This window comes from Schistocerca americana, chromosome 3 (assembly GCF_021461395.2).
Source record: "Schistocerca americana isolate TAMUIC-IGC-003095 chromosome 3, iqSchAmer2.1, whole genome shotgun sequence".
Classification (NCBI taxonomy): Eukaryota; Metazoa; Arthropoda; class Insecta; order Orthoptera; family Acrididae; genus Schistocerca; species Schistocerca americana.
The window spans coordinates 453,394,062-453,416,755 of record NC_060121.1 but is presented as its reverse complement, the minus strand read 5'-3'; the positions used below and the strand labels follow the sequence as shown (position 1 = coordinate 453,416,755).

General features: G+C 38.3%; 1 protein-coding gene across 2 annotated transcripts in view; it reads left to right on the top strand.

The window, feature by feature from the left end:
* Positions 1 to 22,464, top strand: part of LOC124607137 (coronin-7) — a 238,059-nt gene extending 215,595 nt beyond the window's left edge. For both annotated transcript variants that reach the window (XM_047139346.1, XM_047139345.1), the window contains 2 exons: positions 5,206 to 5,289; positions 21,540 to 22,464. In XM_047139346.1, the coding sequence (XP_046995302.1) occupies positions 5,206 to 5,289; positions 21,540 to 21,548 (93 nt within the window). In that variant the 3' untranslated portion in view covers positions 21,549 to 22,464. The remainder of the gene's footprint in view (positions 1 to 5,205; positions 5,290 to 21,539) is intronic.
* Positions 22,465 to 22,694: the final 230 nt, after the last annotated feature.

Below are 22,694 nucleotides of genomic sequence, written 5' to 3'. Positions count from 1 at the left end.
CGGGTGTGTCACTGAACTTCCTAGCATCTCTGCTCAACTATTCTGATAGTCTGCCTAGCGTATGAATGCCACATTCACGTGGAATGTGATACACAGACCTTGATCCTCTTTAATGGTAAAAAGCATACTTTTTATCTTAGTTGAAGGGTGCAAAACACACTGGATGGATGTTTCTGTAGGAGGTTGCTGATTTTTCTGGATATTAGGCCAGCATAAAGCAGATAAGCAGTTTTTGGCTTCTATTGCTCCGTCTCAGTCTCGGCTTCTTTCTCAGGTATCATTGCCTGTTAAGTTATCATCTGAGCATCCATTCCTTCGGAACACTATTCATAGGTGGTATAATTCTGCAGTGAGGCTCTCCTTGTCTGAAATGTAAGAGCTCTGTGGTCCAGAGTCATTAGCATTGAATTTCTATGTGATGAATGGTGGTGGATCAAGTAGTGGAGATAGAAGTCTGTGTGTTTATGTTTTCTTTACCTAGCAATCCATTTGTTCTCCTAACTGACTCAACAGGGAAAGTTAGTTGCCCTCTTGGTCAAGATTCAGCATGAACTTTATATTATGATGGATAGAGTTTGAATGTTCCAGCAATTTTGAAGCTTTCCCTCTTCAAGTGGCTGCACGGCAAATGTATTGTCCATGTGCTGATAGAAACACATTTGTTTCAACTTGGTGGATTCTAGAGCCTTTGCTTCAAAGTGTTCCATTCATCATGATGGATGATAAGAGTGTCAGTACCTGGACGGCACATTTGTGGTGTGGCCAAATGGATTGAAGAGTTTCAAGAGTTCCTAGAACATTTAAACTTTTATCTATCGCAATAAGAAATTCACAATAGAACTTGAGGTGATAGTTAAGAGAAGAATGAACGTATCCCTGTGTCACAGTGTATATAGAAAACCTACGCAAACTGACCTCTATCTCCATGCCTCGAGCCATCAGCATCTGTCCCAAAGAAATTTAGTGCTAAAGATTGTGCTACATAGAACTTGAACAATTTCATACAATGATAGCCTTACCAAAGAATTAAAACACCTATAAATAATGTTATGGAGGAATGGGTACTCAGATCATTAATCTGAACAGGCAATAAAAATCAAGAATGCCAGAGAAGAAGGTTGAGACTGAAACTAAGAAAAGGAGCCAAAAATCATTTACATACAGATTTACATACATAACGTGCAAGCCACTGTATGGTGTGTTGTGGATGGTAATTTGTAAAACTGCTAGTCATTTCTTTCCTCTTCCATGTGTAAATAGAGCTAGAGAAAAATGACTTTCTACATGCGCCAGAAAGAACCCTAACTTCTCTTATCTCATCTCCATGGTCTTAAACAAAATGAATGTTAGCAGCAGTAGAATCATTCTGCAGTCAGCTTCAAATGTGGGTTCTTTTAAATTTTCTTAATAGTGTTTTGCAAGAGGAATGTTGTCTTTCCTCCAGGGATCCATGAAGCATCTCCATAATACTTGCTTGTTGATTGAACCTGCCACTAACAAATCTAGCAACCTGCTTCTGTGTTGCTTTGATGACTTTCTTTAATCTGACATTGTGGGGATCCCAGACATTTGATCAGTCCTCAAGAATGGGTTGAACTAGTATTCTGTATATAGTCTCCTTTATACTTGAGCTACACTTTGCTAAAATTGTCCCAAAAAACCTTATGCTGGCCCAGGCTCCGGAAAGAGTGATAGCCTTCCACAGAAACATGGTATCCAGTGTATTTTGCTTCCTTCAACTAAGATAAAAAGTGTTCTTTGTAATGTTAAAGGTGATTAGATATCTGAAAGCCAGGTGTGTATCGTATTCCATGCAAATGTGGCATTTCTTAGTGAGGGGGAAACTATTAGAGCAGTGTAGGAGAAATGCAAGAAACATCAGCATACACATGACTACAACAATGAAGCAAATCAGCTTTCATGAAGCACTGCCTTGAATATAATTCTGAAATGAAATAATGTTGGAGCAGTGCAGTGGTACAAATGCCAAGTTTCTAGGACAGCATAAATAAGAAGTCAATCAAAATAAAGACGTCAGAAAACCTAATAAACAGGGCTGGATGTTTCAGTTTAAATAACACTTGGGTCCCAGTACTCAATTTATTAAAATCTCGCCTGCATCATACCCACCAGAGCAGAAAATGCTGAGAAAATTTGTGTTTCATGGAATATCAGTGCGAGGTCTGAAAAACAAATGAACATGAAAGGATATTGTGTGTGTGTTGTGCATCGAATACGGCTATAAATAGTGGAGTGAGATCAATTCTTGTTGGAATCCAGGCAGTGAGTACACATAATAGCAAAACTCAGAACCTAACAAAAATGGCTGTGTTGTCATCAAAATATTGTGCATAAAATGGAAACATAGTTTGCTTGCACGCACGCACGCACACACACACACACACACACACACACACACACACACACACACACACAGTGTCATTTGCCTCATATTCCATCTGTGAATGGAATGGGAAGGAAGTGTGGTGCCGTCTGCCTCTACTTGATAGTAAGTTTCGGATTATAGCTGTAGATGTAGATGTGACAAGTGTGTAAAATGTGTTCTTTGTCCCCAGGTGCCTTTGTGGCATACCATACCATAGCATACACACCACTGCTCGCCCAGCCATGGAGAAACGTTTTAATAATTTATGATTCTTCAGTTTCTCCCCGCATATTTCTTGTTTGAACAGTCCTCGGGTGTGCTGCCGGTCCATAGTGTCCAGCGGGCACAAAATTTCTGCAATCAGACATGTCACCATCGTCTGGTGTGCTGACGAACTGAGCTCCTGACGGCAGGCGGCCATCTTAAATCCTCTCCCCCTGCGAGGCGTTCTCTCCGCAGTCCACACCTGCAGCCACGCATCGGCGGTTGCTGAGATGCTGGCGACGGTGTCTGTGGTGGCGTCAGTGTAATTGTCTCATCTGCTCTGGTCACCCGTTCGTTTTCTTTGCTGGGTGTCTTTTTAATTAGACTCAATGCTGGTTCCCATGCCGTGCTGAGGTTATAGCCGCAGTCTCAGATGGGGCATGAGAACCAGCATTGAGTCTAATTAAAAAGCTGCTCAGCAAAGAAAACGAATGGGCAACCAGTGCTGATTAGGCAATTACACTGATGCCACCACAGATGCCGATGCCAGCATCTCAGCGACCGTCGACACACGGCCGCGTGCACAGACCGTAGAGAGAATGCCTCGCAGGGGGAGGGGATTTAAGACAGCCACCTGCCCTCAGAAGCTCAGTTTGTTAGTGCATCAGACGATAGCGACATGTCTGATCACCGATATATTGTGCCCATTGGACACCATGGACCGGCAGTACACCCGTGGACTTTTCAAGCAGTTTTAATAATTATTTATCATCAGTATGCCCTTTTCCATATGAAGCACTGTTTTTTTTTAGAAATAGATGTAGCAAGCATTGTTTTATGCTGTGTTTAGCATAAATTAGCACCTTTACTTCATAAGAAGTCCAGATTTTTTTTTTTTTTAAGTTTGTGTCTTTTGATTTTTAGATTTTTATTTTATAATATTTAAGTGAGCACCTCAGTTTTAACTGTTGTATACATTAAAATCCTTCAGAGTTAACCGCTGTATCATCATACAAAATACTTAAAATATCAGAATGTATATACTATACAATACAAATAAAAAACTAATCAATTTGTTGACTGATCCCACCCACATATTATGAGTGACCTGATGGTGAATGAACTTTGTCACCAAAACTTTATGGAACACCTAAGATTTATAAGGAAACCTGCCACTTCTGGCTTATATCAGTAGGACTGACTCAATCAAAATCTGACAAATTATCTGACCAGAAAATTACATCACTTTGTGGATGCAAATGCCCCCCCCCCCCCCCCCACACACACACACACACACACACACACGTAGATGTAAGTAAATGGTTGTTGTGAACAAATGGGTGGATTGGGAGGGATTCTTTTCCAGTAGCAGCAGAAAATCTTTGTCCAAGCTCTTGATTAAACTGTATCAAGATCTGCACAATTTGCCCATGCTACTGGCTGTAATATATGAATGACACATTCACCATCTGGCTGCATGGAAAAGCAGCACTCCAAAAGTTCCATTGGAATCTCGGCAACTTGCCCAAGAACTTTCAGTTTTCCCAGGAATGAGAAAAGAATGGTATAAATCCATTTCTGGAAATGAAGGACCGGATCTCCCAATGGCAAATGGAAACCAATGCAGGCCAGCTGATACCTACATCCAAATCAAACTATCATATAAAGTTCAGAACAGTTACATCATGTGCATGCTTGATGTATGAACCCACCTGATTGGTAATGTCAACAACACCAAATAGGAACTTAGAGTCACTTGCCATCTTCTCAGCCAGCAGATACAACAGCAAAATAATAAAAATGGCCATGGTGTCCAACGGGAAGCAAGACATACAGAATTAAATAAGAGAACAACTACTGGTGATACACTTATATTTTGTTGAAGTCTTCACCAAACACTTAGGCTGGGTTATTAATCAACTTTTCAGAATGGCCACAAAGCCAGAATTTAGTTGGATCCACTAAGGATGCTGTAAAAGCCTTCAAACTACAAGCATGTATGAGATACATTGTGTGGTGCCACCTAAATAGCGGAAACTGGGAAGCCTGTTAACAATAACATAGCAGAAATTAACATTGTGTTCAATTGGGAGACTGCAACAGATTGTCAATAGTACGTACTGTCATGTGGTCAGCCTATAACATTCCAAGACATCTGCATGTTTGCTGTGGATGTGCCCAAGCAAAACAAGAAAGGCAACAGAAATTGTGAATGAGCCTAACATCAACAGAGAGGATTGCTATAGGCTTCTGATGTCCTTTTGTCTCTAACTGAGTTGTTTTCATTTCACATATTAAAGGAACTTAAAAAACATGGAATATTATATATCAATTGGTCTTTTTAAATCTTGCATGTCTCCTCTTCTGTCTCAAATATTCTTAATAAATATGTGTTCCAGGTGCATGTCTTTGAGGGGGCAGCTTCATTACTTTGTAGTTAATGTATCTCACTTGTAATCGGTAGTTTTCTTATTATTTGATCTCTTGAGATATTACGGAACTTGCTTTGAACATTTTCTTTGCATGATTGGAATTGACATATTAGTATCTAAAGTTTCATGCTCTTATGTCAGTCTCACTCTCAGTATAGATATTTAAGTGGTGTGTGGTATTAGATACAACGAGCTGTGAGCAGCCGCATGGAGGTTAACTTGAAGCTGGAACAAGATGACATGGAAGGAGTGGATGACCGTGAATGGGTGAGTTGAAATGTTTAGAAAATATAAAATGTAAATGCAGTAAATCACAGTGTAAAGAAAAAAATCAGAAACACTTTTATTGTAATTGAGAGAGATCAATATTGTTCTTCCTGAGGAACCTATGAATGATTGATAGAACACATGGAGCAGGCTTTATGGTTCAGGTTTTGTAAATTCTGGTGCTCTTCTTTTCAACTTGATCTAGTGAATGTATGATGTAGCGAAGCCAAAATGAGCAGTGAGATACAGTAGTGAAAGAGAACAACACAAAATAAATAAAAAAAACTATAGGAATGAACAGTAAAAGTCTGAGGCAACGTAATTGGAGGCGAGGCTGAGACAACCCACATGGGAAAAGTACATGTGTAAAAACAATAAGAAAGAAGTGGATTGTGGGATGCAGTTCTTCTTATGAGCTTATGAGCATTGTTTAATTATTAAGTAACCTTAAGTTGAAGTTTTTTAACACATTTCTTGTTCTTTTTCTGAGGATTGACATGAATCATGTTCTGCATTGTTGCATTTCTTATTCTGTCCTTTCTCATGTTATCCAAAATCCCTCATAGAAAGTGTCTCTCTCTTGCTTGTATTCTACTCAGCTCTTCCTTTATTCAGGTCGAACATTCTGATCCCTAGGTCAAAGGTGATAGATAATGTGATTTTTGTATAATGATCTTTGCTTTAGCAGGTATTTTCCAATTCCTAATTATGTCTGTACAAAATAATAAAATTTCTGGGCAGTTTTCTGTCCTGTTCAAAATTTCTTGTTTGATATTTCCTTTCCTCGTCAACTTAATTCTTAGATATATGAAAGTGTCTACATCTTTAATAATTTTCCCATTACAACTTACAGCCTTCATTTTTCCATGTCCCCTGCTGATTTTCATTACCTCACACTTTGTTAACATTATTTCCATGCCTGCCTCTTCAGCTATCATCTGTCAGATAGGAGTTGTTCTTCAAATTTTTGCTCATTGTCTTCTCATATCATCAAGTGTGATATGCTATGATTTTCATATCATTTGCTGTTGACCCTTGGCAAGTTTTCTTTCTGATGTTGTCCATGACTACAAGTCGGGATGGTGGTCACAGGCCACATTAATATTACTGTCCAATGTTGCCTACAGCTAAGGCCATAAAAGCAGGCATTTGGCTGTCTAGCTTCTACATGAAGTGCAGTGCTAAAGACTTTGTCTTTGTTTGGAGTTGGATTGACAACTATTGTTGCTGCTTTCATTGGATAGGTATGCACCGTCTAAGGCTGACTGTTCCATCTTGAATGCCTGCCTGCCCCTACAGAGGTAGTCAGGGATGATCAACTACTGTCGCTCAGACAGTAAGGGAGCCATGTCATAACCAACACAATCATACTGCCATGGCCGAGTGCCTGTTGGCTCACATGCTGGCAGAAGTTGGTGCAGTAGTTCATCCTGATGGGTAACTTATTCTGCTTGCGCCTGCCCACAGGTATGTGACAGGCGGTTACTGGTGCCCACGGCCCTTGGGCCCACACTGCTTTTAATGATCATTCCAGTAAGTAATTTCACCCTATTGGGAAACTGATGGTCTGTAATAAATTATCATTTGGCAGTGAATTATGTGCTGAAGGAAATATCACCACACATTTAATCTGTTCAGGAAGTATCATACTGAGAATAATTATTAATCTGTGACTCAAGCTACATATAAAATGACAGGGCCATTTATACTGGACATTGTGGTAATATTTTTTCAGTTTTTTTAGAAGTGCATTACAAGAAACATTTGCTTCCCTTACTAGCCACACAGATTAAGGTTATGAAAGGAAGACACTATAATTTTGTGAGAAGTAGTGATTGTAAAAAATATCATGACAATTTGGTTTGATGTGTATTGGCATGTTCATTGTAAGGTAATACTGATGCTAACAAGACCAGTATAGAAGAGTAATAGCCATTGAAATACACTTGAAAACACTTCTGATGTAAGAGGTCAAAGCTGTGCATTTACATTGATCACGTGAATGGGTAAAGATAAACCACTCCTAAGTTTACGTATAGGGAAGGTGGTCCTAGTTTTACCCTCCTGATTTTCTGTTATCATCCTGTTCCAAATAGTGACTAATATTCCCCCATCCTCAGGTGACCATACGGCATTTCTCAGTGTCAACTTCTAACAGCTTTGGGTGATTACATACCTGTATTATTGCTTTCTTACTTGTTAGACTATGAGAATCTGTTTACTTATGAATTATAAAACAGGAGCTGCTATTATCTTTGCTCAAAGTGTTCTATTGATCATTTATGGCTTCATCATTGAGAGGACTGATCATCTCTTTTGCTACAAATATAAAAAAATTAGACACTGAACTAAATAAAGTCCAAAACTGAAAAGTAAAAGGTAAATGTTTCATTAGAGCATCACACAGTTTCCTTTCTGAAAAGCTGTTAGTGTTGTTTCACACTGATATGTAGTCGTCACCTATTTGTGCAAGTTTTCTTCTAGAACATGTATCAACCTTACACATTGATATGTATCCTGTTCTGTAGCTGAACAATAATTGGATTGCAGTTTTTGACCTGTATTCCTATTGTAGTTGGTGATGGGAATTCCACCATAATAATTGTTGACATTGTCCTGCAAATTTATATCAACAAATAGGTTTTTAGTTTACACCTGTATTCTTGATGTCTGACTTTCTTCTAACCATACCCAGTCTGAAAATAATATTTACAGAATTTCCAATCTACATGTTAGAAGAAGGTACTTGCTTCAGCTGCTTTGAATTTACAATAAATATAACTCAGATTTGTATCATCTTTCCAGTAATCTTCAATAAGATTCAAGCTTTGTTTAATCAGTACATTTGGAAGTTTGACATCTACAGAAGATAGAAAAGTTATGTTCTCTTATCTCTTCCTCATGCAGCACGTTCTTAACAATTTGGTTTTCAAGAATAACAGCATTGAAAACTAATGAATCTGTTTGCAAATGTGAAAGAAAACTTTCTAATGTTCTAATTAGAGGTCTCATTAAGAAATTTCATAAATGGGATTATATTAAAAATGTATCCTAAAGGGTACTGTGTTTGCCAGCGTAAAGAAGCACTTTTTTCCTTCAAAAATAGATCCAAAAACTGGATGTGTCTTATACACCATTAGCAACTTAAGGTATGTACCTATAAGCTCCATTTCTTCAAAATTCCTATGTTGTGGCTTGAAGCAATTCACTGTTAGCTTCATTGTGAATTTTGAGCATTCCAGTTATGTAGAGTTCAGTGGATGCACATGCACATCATTAATGGTTTTTATGTTGTTTGTACAATTTTTAGTTATTGTTATGTTTAGTGTGGAGGTCAATTTGTGTTGAACCTATAATGTGGTTTTATTTGCAACTATGGTTGAAAAACAGCACTCCTATACTATTGCATTTAAGCTGCAGGTGACTTTATACGCTAAAGTGCATGGAAATGATGCAGCATAAATGCATCTTTAACTGAAAAAACAGTAAGAACTTGGTGGAATCAGGAAGATGTTCTAAATAAAGCACCTTGCAGTAAACATAAAATAAGAAGTGGAACTGTTAAATGCCCAAACATGATGCAGAACTCAATACTTGGATTTTAGAGAACAGACATGCAGGAATTTCAGTTTCTACAAAAATGGGTCTTTTTATCAAGCGATAGCGTTATCTAAAACTAAGAGATTCCTGAATTCACTGGGTCAACATCATGGTGGTCAAGATTTATGAAGACATATTGGATTTATATGTGAACAAAGACAATAACATCGCAGAAGGTGCCACCTGAGTATGAGGAACAAATTTCGATTTGTCATTAATGCAAGGAAAAGAGAAAGTACAAACTTTACAAATTGGAAATGTGGACAAGATTCTACTAACCTTTTATGTGCCTTGTAACAGAACTGTGGTTTCCAAGGCCCAAAAAGTGTTACTGTTAAAACTTCAGGGCATGGAAAGACTCACTACACAGTCATTTTGTGCTGCTGTGCTGATGGGACAAGATTGCCACCACTTTTGATTTTTAAAAGAAAGATGTTTCCTAAGGAACAATAACTGAAAAGAGTAATTGTCTATGTATGCAATAATTAATGGATGGATGGGTGAAGGAATGAGATTATGGGTAGATAAATTTGGTCTAGGTGATCTAGGTGACCTGGAGGCCTAGTGAAGAAGCCTGCCTTGTTAGTAAGGGATCAGTTTCATTCTCAGAGAATAGATGATGCTAAACATAGACTAAATGAACTGAAGACTCAGTTAGCTGTAATTCCAGGGGGACTAACTAGTTTACTTCAATCATTTGATGTATATATCAAACAGTGGAACAGATGGATTCAATCTACAGGTTTTGAAACCGCACTTTCAGGAAGGAGGAAGAGAACTAGCGTTTCTCAAGTTGGTGAGTGGGTCAAAGCTTCATGGGACTCTTATAAACTCTGAAACAGTGATTAAATTGTTTGAGAAGTGTGGAATCAGTAAAGTACTGAATGGTATAAAGGCTAATTTATTGTATGCGGATTCAAATTCTGACATGGCAGCTCCAGGCATTTCTTCCTTCAACCCTGAGGATGAATTTTGCAGATCTGAGGATGAATATTAAAAGATGATCACTTTTTGCTATTTACATTGCATAGATATTTGATGTACCTGCATATTTGTAGTTGTTTTGCAGTAGATGCGTTAAGTGAGAAATTTTTTCCCTAAGAAGTCTTAAAAAGTGAGGCGCATCTCTTATGCTGGTGCATCTTATAAGCTGGCAAATATGGTAATCAGATACACGTAGCTGGTAAAACATCACCATCTGATGGGCAATAATAAGTCACCACCTCTCCACCCAACACTCGTTTTTGGACAAAAAACGAGAATATGCACTGGTGCACAAGACGAAACAGTTACCATCACAGTCAATGTATGATATTGGCAGATAAGAAAGATGAAAGATTTTGCAATAGGAGCTTAGAATATACAAACACTGTAGAAACATTTAAAAATGAAAGAAATAGCTGAAGAGGTCATGAAGTTAAATACAATACACGCCACTACAAGAAGTGAGATAGCAAGGACAAGGATAGGTAAATATTCCCCAATACTCTCTTATGCGTAGTGATGCATAAAGAAGAAAAGTCAATCTGGAACTGGCGTTATAATAACAAAAATGATGAGGACCTGTGTATTGATATTTGAAGCTATAAACAAAAGACTTGGCAGATTGAGAATAAAAGGTAAATCTGGGAATATGACAAAAACAACAGCATACTCACCAACAGGACAAACAGGAGGAAGAAGAACAGGACAGTTTTACGAGAACATTGAATGCCCCTGTAGTAAAGTACCAAAATGTGACATACTGTTAGTTTTGGGAGACTTGTAACATTGGGCTCAGTGGCTGCAGAGGAATATTTCCTGCTAGAAATAATTTACTCATTAAGAGTACCAATTTTCCACATGAAATGAGACATCTTGGGACATGAAACTTGAATTTTGATGGAGTAGTTAACCAAACTGATTGTGTTTTAGTAAAAGCACATCATGCCTTGTCAGTCACAGATGTACTGAGCTGCAGGGATCCTGTTTACTATGAAGACTACTATGCTGTAAAAGCTGCAGTGAGAGAGAAGTTGTGTATGATAAATAACTGCAGAACAGAAAAAAGAGTAAATTGTGACATAGACTAACTAAATCATGTGGAAACCGTAAAAATAACCAAATAAAATTAAGAGATACTACAAGAGATGATGAGGAAATGGTAAGAGACCAAGACAAGTGGAACATGACCCAGAAAGCAGTAAAATAGGTACCAGAAAACAAATTACTTGGGATTAAAAGAAAAGAAATAAACAAACAATCTGATGACAAGTGTAGACTAGGGACAGAGGATAGAATTATGGTAAGACTGACTATGCTACAGAGAAAAAGAAAATATGCAGAGGTACGAGGAGATACCCAAAGAAACCCGGAATAACACTGCCGTGGACGGAGCTTGTGTAGCATGCATTTCTGCCGCTAGACATTTACAATGCAATTCATTGCTGTCTGTTTTGTCAAACAGGCTTGTTCTGTTCATTTGCAGTGATTGTTTTTGCTAGCACTGTTTTGCTCTTGTTCAGTTTTTTTTTTATGATGGCAACTTTGAGTGAACAACATGCAGCTATGAAATTTTGTTTTCTGTATGGTAAAAATGTTGCTGAAATTGTTTCAATGTTGAAAACAGCTTACCAAGATCATGCTATGGGTAAAACTCAAAAGTATGAGTAGTTTGCTCTATTTAAAAATGCGACATGTCAGTTGGTGACAAACCTCGTTCTGGATGTCCATCACCTGCCTGAATCAGTGAAAATATTGAAAACATTCAAGAGCTTGCGCCCACAGACCATAAACAGACCGTTGCTCAATTGTCAGAGATTAGCATGTAATATTGGAGCTCAGTTCAGCGAATTTTAGTGGAAGACTTGGAAATGAAAAGGGTTACTGCCAAGTTTGTTCCTTGGTTCAAGTTGAAACATATTGTGTTTTGAAACAACAGCTTGAAACTGATCCAAATTTTCTGTCAAAGGTTATTACTGGTGATGAGTTGTGGTGCTGTGATTATGACCCAGAAACAATGTAACAGTCAAGCGAAAGATATCATTCTCATCCTGTCCAAAATAACAGTAAAGTAAAATCAAACATCAAAACAATGCTGATTTGCTTTTTTGATGTCAAGGGTGTAGTTCATTCAGAGTTAGTTGCTCCACGTCAGACCATCAATCAAACCTTTCATTTCGATGTTTTAGGAAGATTGCGCAACAGTGTTCATGAAAGCAGACCCAATTTGTGGTAGACAGGAGACTGGTGTTTCCACCATGACAAAGCAACTGCACACACACCCATCTCTGTTAGACAGTTTTTGACTAAAAATGGCAGGGTTCCGCTGTCCCACGCACCTTATGTGCCTGACCTGGATCCATGGGATTTTTTTATTTTTGGGCTGGAAAGGACACCGATTTGACAACATTGAAGGAGTCAAGGAAGAAAATGAGGGAAGATCTGTCAGCCATTTCTAAAGATGACTACAAAAAGTGTTTTGAATAATGGAAGCACCAGTGGGACAAATGTGTTAGTTGTAATGGAGAGTATTTTGAAGAAGATAAGGTTGTTGTGTGAACAATTTGAAAATGTATAGCCTTTAATAAGTAATTCCAGTTTTTCGGGGTCCCCTTGACTATAAAGAATTAAGATCAAATGCCTATATGATATGAAAGAAAAAGAAGAAAAGAATACTGGAAAGCAAAATTTCAAGAGCTAGAACTAAAGTAACAAAATGAAATCTTGGGAAAATTCTGTAATACAGTGGGGCACACAAAGAAAAAACTTCACCGTATATTAAATTTATGTGAAAATATAAATGGTGGGATAAGTAGAGATGGGCAGAATATTTGAAAACAGTACTGAATATCAATTCAAATCATGTATTGAGATCCAAAGGAACACAAGGACAATATAGAGCCAGGAGAAGAGAAGAGAAAAGAAAAGAAGCAAAATGATCGATGGGACAAGAGGTGGAGTCAGTAATATACTGATTGAAAATAGCCATACACCTGTCATAAATTGAATAGTGTGAGAACTTATATGGTGGTCAACACACAATACAGAACAATTATAAAGCCCATGAAATAATTTCGAAAATTGGTACAGATAAATGACCAAGAATGATGTAACTCTCAAAGCTTTTTTGTAACATTTCTAAATATTTTCCATGTCCATTGTTTGCCACACAGCACACATCTGATCAGTAGTCCAATTCTCCCCATACCCAATCGATCATGTGAGGAGAGACAATAAGAAACGATGCTGTGCCACAAGTCTGTGAGGTTCTGCTTTAGATGTGGAATATATCTGCCATTCTTCATGTATTCCTCCCCCTCGAGGAATTACTTCCAGTGACAGTGGTTGCCAACTGAGTAGCTCCAGGTCAGTGGGCACATGATACATCCAGCAACATCTCATGCAATTGTGAAAATGTGGAGGGGCACAACCTAGTTGAAACATAAAATTCCTGCAATCAGTTTCAAGTTGTGGCTTGAGCCACTGTTGCAGCTTGTTGATGTATGTAATACTTTTGACAGTTCTCTCAGCAAAAAAAGGATCCATAGATTGTCTTGTAGGACTCAGCATAGAACATGTTAACTTCCTCGGAATCCTGGACAAGTTTGAAATTTGCATGAGGATTATCTGTCTCCATATGTGTATGTTGCATTGGTTGATCTTCCCCAAAAGATGAAAAATGACTTCATCACTGAAGATAAATTTCCTTGGAAACTTGTCATTTTCAAGAAGGTTTTCCATATCACTGCAGATGGTGCAATTTGTGGTCATGGCCTATGGCTTCCAGAAGCTTAAATATGTACAGCTTCACTCTTAATTGCTTACAAAGGATTTTTCACACTATTGTCTGAGAGTGTTTGACTCTGCACTAGCTTGGTAAGTAGGCTTTGTGGGACTTCACAACATTTCACCTCTCACATAGTGTGCTGTCTGTTGAGACATGCTCAGTCAACCCTAGCATTTGCATCACACAGTCAATCATGCTCCTTGAATTTCTTGTACCAGTTCTCTGTGCTGTTGTAAACTTGTGTTATCTTGTGAAACTTGCCACAGAAAGTTCGTTGAACACTTACAGATGATTAACAACAGACAAGATCTAGCGTGCAGTGTGTTACTCCTCCTAGTCTGGCATCGTTTTCAGCAACTATGGTTGGTGGCACCCCTGTCTGCAGTTTTCCAAAGTAACTAGTTGGCGCCATGTTAAAAAAAACTTTGAGAGTTTGTCATTCACTAATGTATCATTTGTTACATTACATTTAGCTATTTACCCATACAATTAAAAAAAATGTCACATGGACTTTATAATTACCTTGTGGATAAGAAAAATTCAGTAACAAATAATGTTTGGGAAAATGAAAGTGTGCGAGTGGATTGTCAAACTGGAACAATATGTTGTCTGAATAAAAAAGAAGAAAAGTTGTCAAGTGAGAACTATGGAGGCATAACATCATTGAATAAAGTCTACAAGGTATTAACAAGGATTCTGACTGAAAAGAAAAAGAAGGGGGCAGTGAAAATATTTTCAGAGTGTACCAGTGCTTTTTTCGATTACATAGAGGCACTTTTGTCACTAGACAAATAATGGAAAAAAGTGAAGAATATGACAAAGATCTCAACTTCCTGTGTGTTGATTTTAAATAGGCGTTTGAGAGTGTTAACAGAGCAGAATCACATAAGCAGTGGCAGATACAGAAAAACCTCAAGGAGGGGGTGCTAAACATATCTTGAGCTACCTTTACTTTTACTGTAATAAAAAATAATCGTCACATGCAAAGTTTAAGAAAGTTTTATTTAAACTGATTATACACATATACAAGACAATGCCATCTTGTGATATAGAAAGTTAAGATTGTTGTTCTCTTCCTTAAATGATGAATCCTATGTACCTATTTTCTTCCCGGCAAATTGGTTAATTACATTGTCAATAGGACAATCAATGTCAGGGTGAGTGTTCAAAAGAGCTAAGGCATTAAGTTGATCCCTATGTGCCAGACAGAAACGCATAAAATACGATGACGCGGATGCACGCGCTACATAGGAAAGTACAACTACGCAATAACTCGATTCAGTTGAGTTGATTGGTGAAAGAAATGAACGAATAGCATGCGGGCTGACTGGCGGGGGCAATGCAAGTGGCAATGCAAGAGGCAATGCGGGTGGCTCCGCAAGTGTGTGTGTGGGGGGGGGGGGGGGGGGGGGGGGGGGAGGGGGGGCACACACCCACACCCCCCTCCCCCCATATCTGTGTGCCACTGCACTTAAGGCACTAAAAGAACTGTGCATCTGTAACAAATTAAGGATATTAGTTAACAATGAAAGACACAAAGGCAAAAGTAAAGCTAAATAAAAAATGATCAAGAATTTTTTCTTCAGGCTTGGGACCAGAGTGATAATCTCTTTACAGTTCCATAATTGGGCATTTTGAAGTGTCAGTATAAAATACTGACAAAATAGGATCAGTTATGTGTATATGCAAATGATATTGCAAGTGTGGTGAGAGAGATAAATACCCTTAATCAAATATATGTAATAATTGAAGCAGGAGGAAAAATTGGACTTCGTATATGTGAAAATATATGATGATGTCAATTTCTAGGGCCAGAACACCACTAAATGACTTGAAGTCTTCTAATAAATGTTTGAAAGTGCCTGCTGCTTCAGTTACGTAGGTGTCCTTTTAGCCAGCAGTATTAATGTGAGAAAATATATTAAGAGAAATAAGCAGAAAACAGAGGCTATTTTGCACACTTATTCTCTAATTACAGTGACAAGAAAGGTAAAAGTATACTATTCATTTGTATAACCAGTTGTCATGTATGGATCAGATGTATGGACAGTAACGGAAGTGGATAAACAACCTGTGAACATTTGAATGAAAAATACCATCTTAAATCTGTGGACAGAGTATGGGAAATAATATACGACAATGAATTATAGCAACCTATACAAGGTAAGGATGTAGTTAAATTTATCAAATCTCAAAGATGTGGTGGTTAAAACATTTGGAGGTGATGTCAGATGACAGGACACCAAAGAGAACCATGAAAAGGACATTAAAGTCCACCAGCAAGAGGGTCCTACCAAGATGGAGGATGGAAAATATGTTAGTTGACATTACCAAGATGGAGATCTGAAGCTGGATGAGCAAATCAGAAAACAGAGATGTATGAATGTTAACAGTAGAGGAGGAAAAGGGTTCCAAGGCCAGAGAGAGAGATCATCATCATGACAACACCATAAAAGGAAGTTGGGGGGGGGGGGGGGGGGGCGGTGAGTGAACTGGTTAAAAGAATAAAAAGATAGAAATTGATGGAGAAGGGCATTTTCTGAGGGTCAGCAACATTTCAGTCGTGTTTGTGTGTCTATAGACTGCTCAACGCCTTCTCCAATTGGTGAATGGTTACATTCACTCCTTTCATTATTTTTAAAGTGCAATAGTAAAGGTGTGGTTGTTTGTCTTTTTTATCTCCATGTCCCCACACTAGTAGGTAATTTCTTTGTTGTGCTATACCATACCCATTTTTAACTGACCTACTGAACTTTGAAAAAAATGTGTTGCAGTTATGTCCATGCATGCATTGACACGTCTAACATTATCACCAACTCTATAGCAATACTCTCACCCTTCTGTGTGGAAGATGCTTCAATAGAGGCATTGTGAATCACTGAGAGTTTTACTATTTTTATTCTGAGAGTGCATGTTCCAGAAAAGGCATGCAACATTCACTGCCCATCACAGGACTGTACGACACCTGGTGGCATTGTGAGCGTGTTACGTGATAAGGAAAGTATATAAGTGGAGCAGAGATGAATGGAGACTCATTTAAATACAATAAAGGCCACAAATGGGGTAATCGAGGCAGCACATTGAGAAAGCTATTGACATAAGTTACTTTGACAAAGGGCAGCACCTGGGAACAAGCATCTTGGAGACGGCCAAGCTGGGTGGCTGTTTACATAGTACTATCAAGAGCATTTATGGAAAATGGATGATGGACAGTGAAAAAATTAATGGATGACAGGATGTGGGACGTCCAAGCCTTATTACAAAACATGGAAATAGGAGGTGTGCCCACTCTGTAAAGCAGGATGGGCAGCGATCTGTGGCAGATCTGATGACAGAGTACAATCCTAGAGCAGGTGCAAATGTTCAGAGCATACACTTTAGTGCACATTGTTAAACATGTGGGTCTGCAACAGATAACCTCTACAAGTTCCTATAATAATACTGCCAGTAAAGATTTCAATGGGCGTAGGATCATGAAGATTGGGCTGCGGCTCAGTGGAAACATGATGTCTGGTCAGATGAATGTTGTTTCTTGTTACATCAAGTAAATGGTTGTGTTGGGATACACTCTCATCCAGCCTGCTCGAGACATCGACCACCCAACATTTAAAGCCTGGTGGAGGCAATATTAGTGTGTTAGTAATTGAAGGCACCATGACAGTTGTGGACTATGTGAATATTACTGTGGGCCTTCAGCCTCCTGCATCCCTTCATGCTTGATGTCTTCTGCAACATCTATGGCAATTTCCAGCAGTATAATTGTCTGTTTCACAAGGTCAGAATCATGCAAACGTGTTTCAAGGAGCATGATAGTCATGAAGTCACACTGACGTCTTGACCATCAAATTCACGTGATCTGAACTTGATGGAAACTTTTTTTTTTTTAAATTGCAGCCTGCCACGACAAACTGTCTTGTGCCACCTTCATTTCAGAGTAGCAGTTGTACCCAATGTCCTCAATTTTTTTTTGTTTTATTCCAATCTCTCCAAAAGCCAAACTGATAATCACCTTAACACATCCTCAGTTTTCTTTTGCAATCTTTTGTATGTTATTTTTATTAGCAACTTTGATGCATAAGATATTAAAGTGGTTGTACGATAGCTCTCACATTTATCTGCCTCTACCATCTTCAGGATTGTGTCCACGATATTTTCCCGAAAGTGTGGTGGCATGTCTCCGGTCTCTCAGATTCTGTATACCAACTTGAACAGTGGTGTGGTTTCCATTTTAAAATTTCTGAAAGAAAGTTACCTATGCCCTTTGCCTTGTTTGATCTGAAGTCTTCCAATGTTAGGTTAAACTCCGGCCCTAATACTGTATCCCTTCTGTCTTCCACTTTGTCTCCATCTCTTCTATAATGTCAATCATTTTTCAGTTTCTTCACATTTTTACTTCAACCATTTTGCAGTAGCTTCCCTGTGTTTCTTATTTATTTCATTTTTAAGTGACCAATATCGCTGTGTTCCTGTCTTATTCCAGACAGTTTTGTGTTTCTGTGTTCTGTCAACCAATTGATGTTTTTCGCCTGTAAACAATGATTCCTTTGTAGTTACCTTCTTTTTTTGCATATTTATATCGCCAACTTCCTTTAATCACCATTTCTTGGAGACGTTCTTTTCTCTTCGACTGAAACACCTATTAGAGAATTTCAAACACACCTAGTCATTCCTCATCATTTCAGTATCTGACTTCCTTCTCCATTGATCCTTCCAGATGATTCTCTTATACTTTAACCTACTCTTCATCAGTAGTAAATTGTGATCTGAATCTATGTGTACTTCTGGGTACACCTTACAAGCTACCCATTTTTGGCAACTCTTACCTCACCAGGATGTAATCCAACTGGAATCTTCCATGTCTCCTGGCTGTTTCCAAGTATACCTCCTTCTCTTCTGATTTTTGAACTGTGTATTCACTATTACTAGCTGAAATTTTCAGCAGAACTCAATTAGTCTTTTTCCTCTCTCATACCTAATACTGTCCCCATTTTTCTTCTAGCCCCCCCCCCCCTACTTACTGCAGTGTTCCAGTCCCCTCATGATTATCTCCTTTTACATATTGTATTACCTGTTTAGCTAGATCTTGGTCATCTAATGATTTATAATATCCCTAATTTTGTAAGCTTCTCAAGATGACAGGTTAATATATTGAAATATCCTTAAATAATTCCTTTTAAGGCACAAGTATTTAGACAAACGGCTGAAGGCCTTACTCAAGTAAAATTAAAATATCGTTTTGGCTAAAGGCTCAAATAACTTTTCAGATCAGCAAAGGAAATTCTTGAAAGGCAAGCATTTACCAATTTTGTCTAAAAGCCATATTGAGGAAAATTTCAATTAATTCCTCAGTTGAAAGCCGAATAATATTTCAACATAATAAAAAGCAACCTTTAAAGACAAACATTTAGACAGTACAACAAAAAACCATCTTAAGACAACTTGAAATATCTTGATGGCTGAAGGCCCAAACAATTATTCAAAATAATTAAAGACAAACCTTAAGATAAGCATTTACACAGTATGGCTGAAGGCCATGTTAAGAATTCAAGATAATTAAAGAGAAACCTTACCGATAGGAATTTAAACATTGCAGCTGAAAGCCACAAATTTTAAAACAAACGTGGCTGAAGGCCTAAATACAGAGCAAACAAGAATTTTAAATAGAACTTGGCTGAAGGCCAAATCTTAAAATACTTCTTGTAAGGTTCGGCTGAGGGCCATATACTGAACATAGAACAGACAAAATTAATACACGACTGAAGGCCTGGCATAGTACTTGCAACAAAAGAAAATCACAATCATAACAACAGAACAGTGGTGCTCAGAAGTGTTCCAGGGGGCGGCCTGGGGAAGAAACTTTAACAACAGTTTAGGTGAGACAGGCAGCCAAGCGTAACACTAAATAATCGGTTGGCAGCATGACCTAGGGACCACTGACAAACCAACCAACAACCTAATCAATTCCCTTCCACCCGACCAACGGCACGACAATCAAAAATTTCATCGAGGACGAAGATCCCAACAGCACTATGTCTTGACAATTGGCGTGTAAACACAGTCGAGGCACAATAACCACTCAAAGACAAAAACGAAAAACACCAAAGCCGTCGAACTACACGCCGTGCCGGACACATCAAGACGGCGAGGAAACACACACTCGCTGCTCTGTCCCAACCGACTGACTGCTTACTCCAGTACGCAGACAACATTCATAACTACTCAGTGGAAATCACAGAAGCTACACACAGCTCCATGTAAACACATGCACCAAAAACTCTGACAATCCAAAAACCAATCACTGTGGAACAACAAGGAGAAATCACAAGTCGACACACACAGAGTTTCCATAAGTGGTCAGTGACCAACTACATGTCGTCTGATGAGACAACTGACCGAACAACCAAGCAAGAGTGTCCCAACTCAAGTTACGTGTGTTGGAAATGGTCGAGCAAGTCATGGCTGTCCGGAGCTCACTGCAGCTCCATCCCGAATCCCTTGATGTCCATTCAGAACTCAGAGACACAGTGACCCGGGCACACTGGCTCGGACCCAACCATGCAGGGGTAACTCTTGCTCATTGGCAACGACATCTCTGCACAAGGAAGGAACCGAACCACATTGGGCAAGATGACCAACTGACGAAGCCCAAGCCCAGAAACGGTCAAAAGACCAAATACAGGTCGCCCAATGAGACGACCAACTGAATGACCAACCAGAAGTCGTTCCCACTCCAATATCCTTCCATCGGACAGTTCATGTGCGTCACCAGTGGTTGGCGAGTACTGGCTGTCCGCACCTCACTGGTGCTCCGTTCCAACTGAACCCCGACAGAGGACAACCCGGAAATACTAGCAGTCGCTCCAGAGATTGTACATCAGTGCACTTATCGATAAGTGACGCCAGTAAATCGAATAAGAAACGAGGTGACGGTACTGTAAAGACAAGATGACAAGCAATGAATGGCATGAACATGAGCTGTGCACGGCTCAAAAATATCTGTGCAACGAGTGACTGAAATGTTATTGTGAAATTTTATTCTGAACTCTATTATTATTCATACAGGATCTTGTGTACAAAATCTAGCATACAACATTTCAAAGTCCAAACTTCATAAAGCTTGTCATACAAACCTTGTCCAATTTTGAAGAGATTAAATCTGGAAACAATTAGGAAGTGTAACTATAATTGTTGATAACTTTGTTAAGATTGAAGAACAGTGGATTAGCAAAATCAGGACAGAACTAACGGGAATTTTAAGAACTCACAGGTAAAAGGACTGAAATTTGGATCAGGGAGGTCTCTCGTGATTTAACTTACTTTAATTCAGTAAATACTGTTCCTGATTGTTTTCACGAATTGATGCTTATCAGTCATATTTCAGTGTCACTTTTACGGTGATGCAATAGAAAATGAGATCCCCGTATTGCTTATTCAGAAATAAACATAATAAATACAGTTTTATGAATGTATTTTTATTTGGTTAACATGTGAATTAAATTGGCTGTGCAGTTGCAACTGTGTTCACATAACAAAATATATTTGATGAGTAAGGTGGGTGAGCAGTTGTAGCCAACATTATAAACTAAGAATCCCAATAAATAACACGCTATTACTGAAAATCAAAATAGTGTGTTAAGAACTGTTGTTATAAGAAAATAGCATCTAGAAGTTGGATTGACATGTGATACTTCCAGCATGAGTTTTCATTTGAAGTGTTGATAATAGTAACATTAAACATTTTTGTGCTAACTCTGAATGATCAAACTAAAGTGAGAAAATAAATTTTTATGGTACTCCTTTCATAACATGGATGCAGCTTGAATATTCTGTAAATCAATTGGTAACTTACTAACAGGACACTTTTTACTAATTCTGCTTACAGGAGGACTGAAATTACAGCACTGAATCATCAAGACTACACAATCTACATAGGGACCACACCACTTTTTATGGATCTTTTTAATTCCACTGCTGCAGCATTGGAAGAACCAGGGTCATTTTAAAACTGAAAGCACACAATTCTCACTTTCAGTGAATTCACTGCCACAGTATGAAAAGTCTCTTATAACAACTAATTTCCAGCACTTCTGTGAGATTTGTCTCTGCTGACTGAATTAATATATGGGTCAAGTTCTGCTCTGTCACCAGTTAATGCTTTTTGAATTTTCAGATTGACATTCTTATACACTCCAGGCTCTTAAAATGTCAATGACAGCCCACGCGCAAAGTGTAATAAAAGAAACAAAAAATGTAAAATGCTTGTAAACATTGTTAATAATGACTGAGGATATTGAGGGCTGTCAAACTGTCCTTCAGATTAAAACATAGTGTTGATCTTTTTGCTGGGCCACTTTTATTTGTTAACTCGGCAGTGTGGCCCGTCTTAATTGACAATTAGCCCAAGAATAATGTTAGATACATTTTAACTGAACTGCCTGTTTTATATATATATATATTTAAAATATTTATGATATGTGTGTTTATAGTGAACAGTACTAAGAATATGAACTATTCTTAATATACAGTATCCAAGATTGTTTTCTGTTCTGGATTGGAACAAATTCACTCAGTGTCATATTAATTTTTTTTATTTTTTTTGCATGTCCATATTCAAAAGGCACTGTTGTGTCTTCATGTATTTTGTTTAAAATGATCTGGTTGTCATATTTTATGTAGTAAGTTTACAAATGCAGGGTAAGATAAGTTCAAACCTCTTTCAGCAGTATACAACTGTGTTAAAAACCATATTATTTTAAAGCTCTCTCTCTCTCTCTCTCTCTCTCTCTCTCTCTCTCTCTCTCACTCTCACTCTCCCTCTCTCCCTCCGCCCCCCACCCATCCCACTCCCCATCCGCGCGTGTGTGTGTGTGTGTGTGTGTGTGTGTGTGTTAGTTACTTCCTTTATAGAGGCCTCCATCTCTTGAGCTTCACTGAACATTTCTTTTCCTTTGTACTGTTGTCATCTTTTAGGATACACAAATCAGTATGGATGACTAGATACTAAGCTACAGTAGAATTCTCATCTTTTTGCTTATAA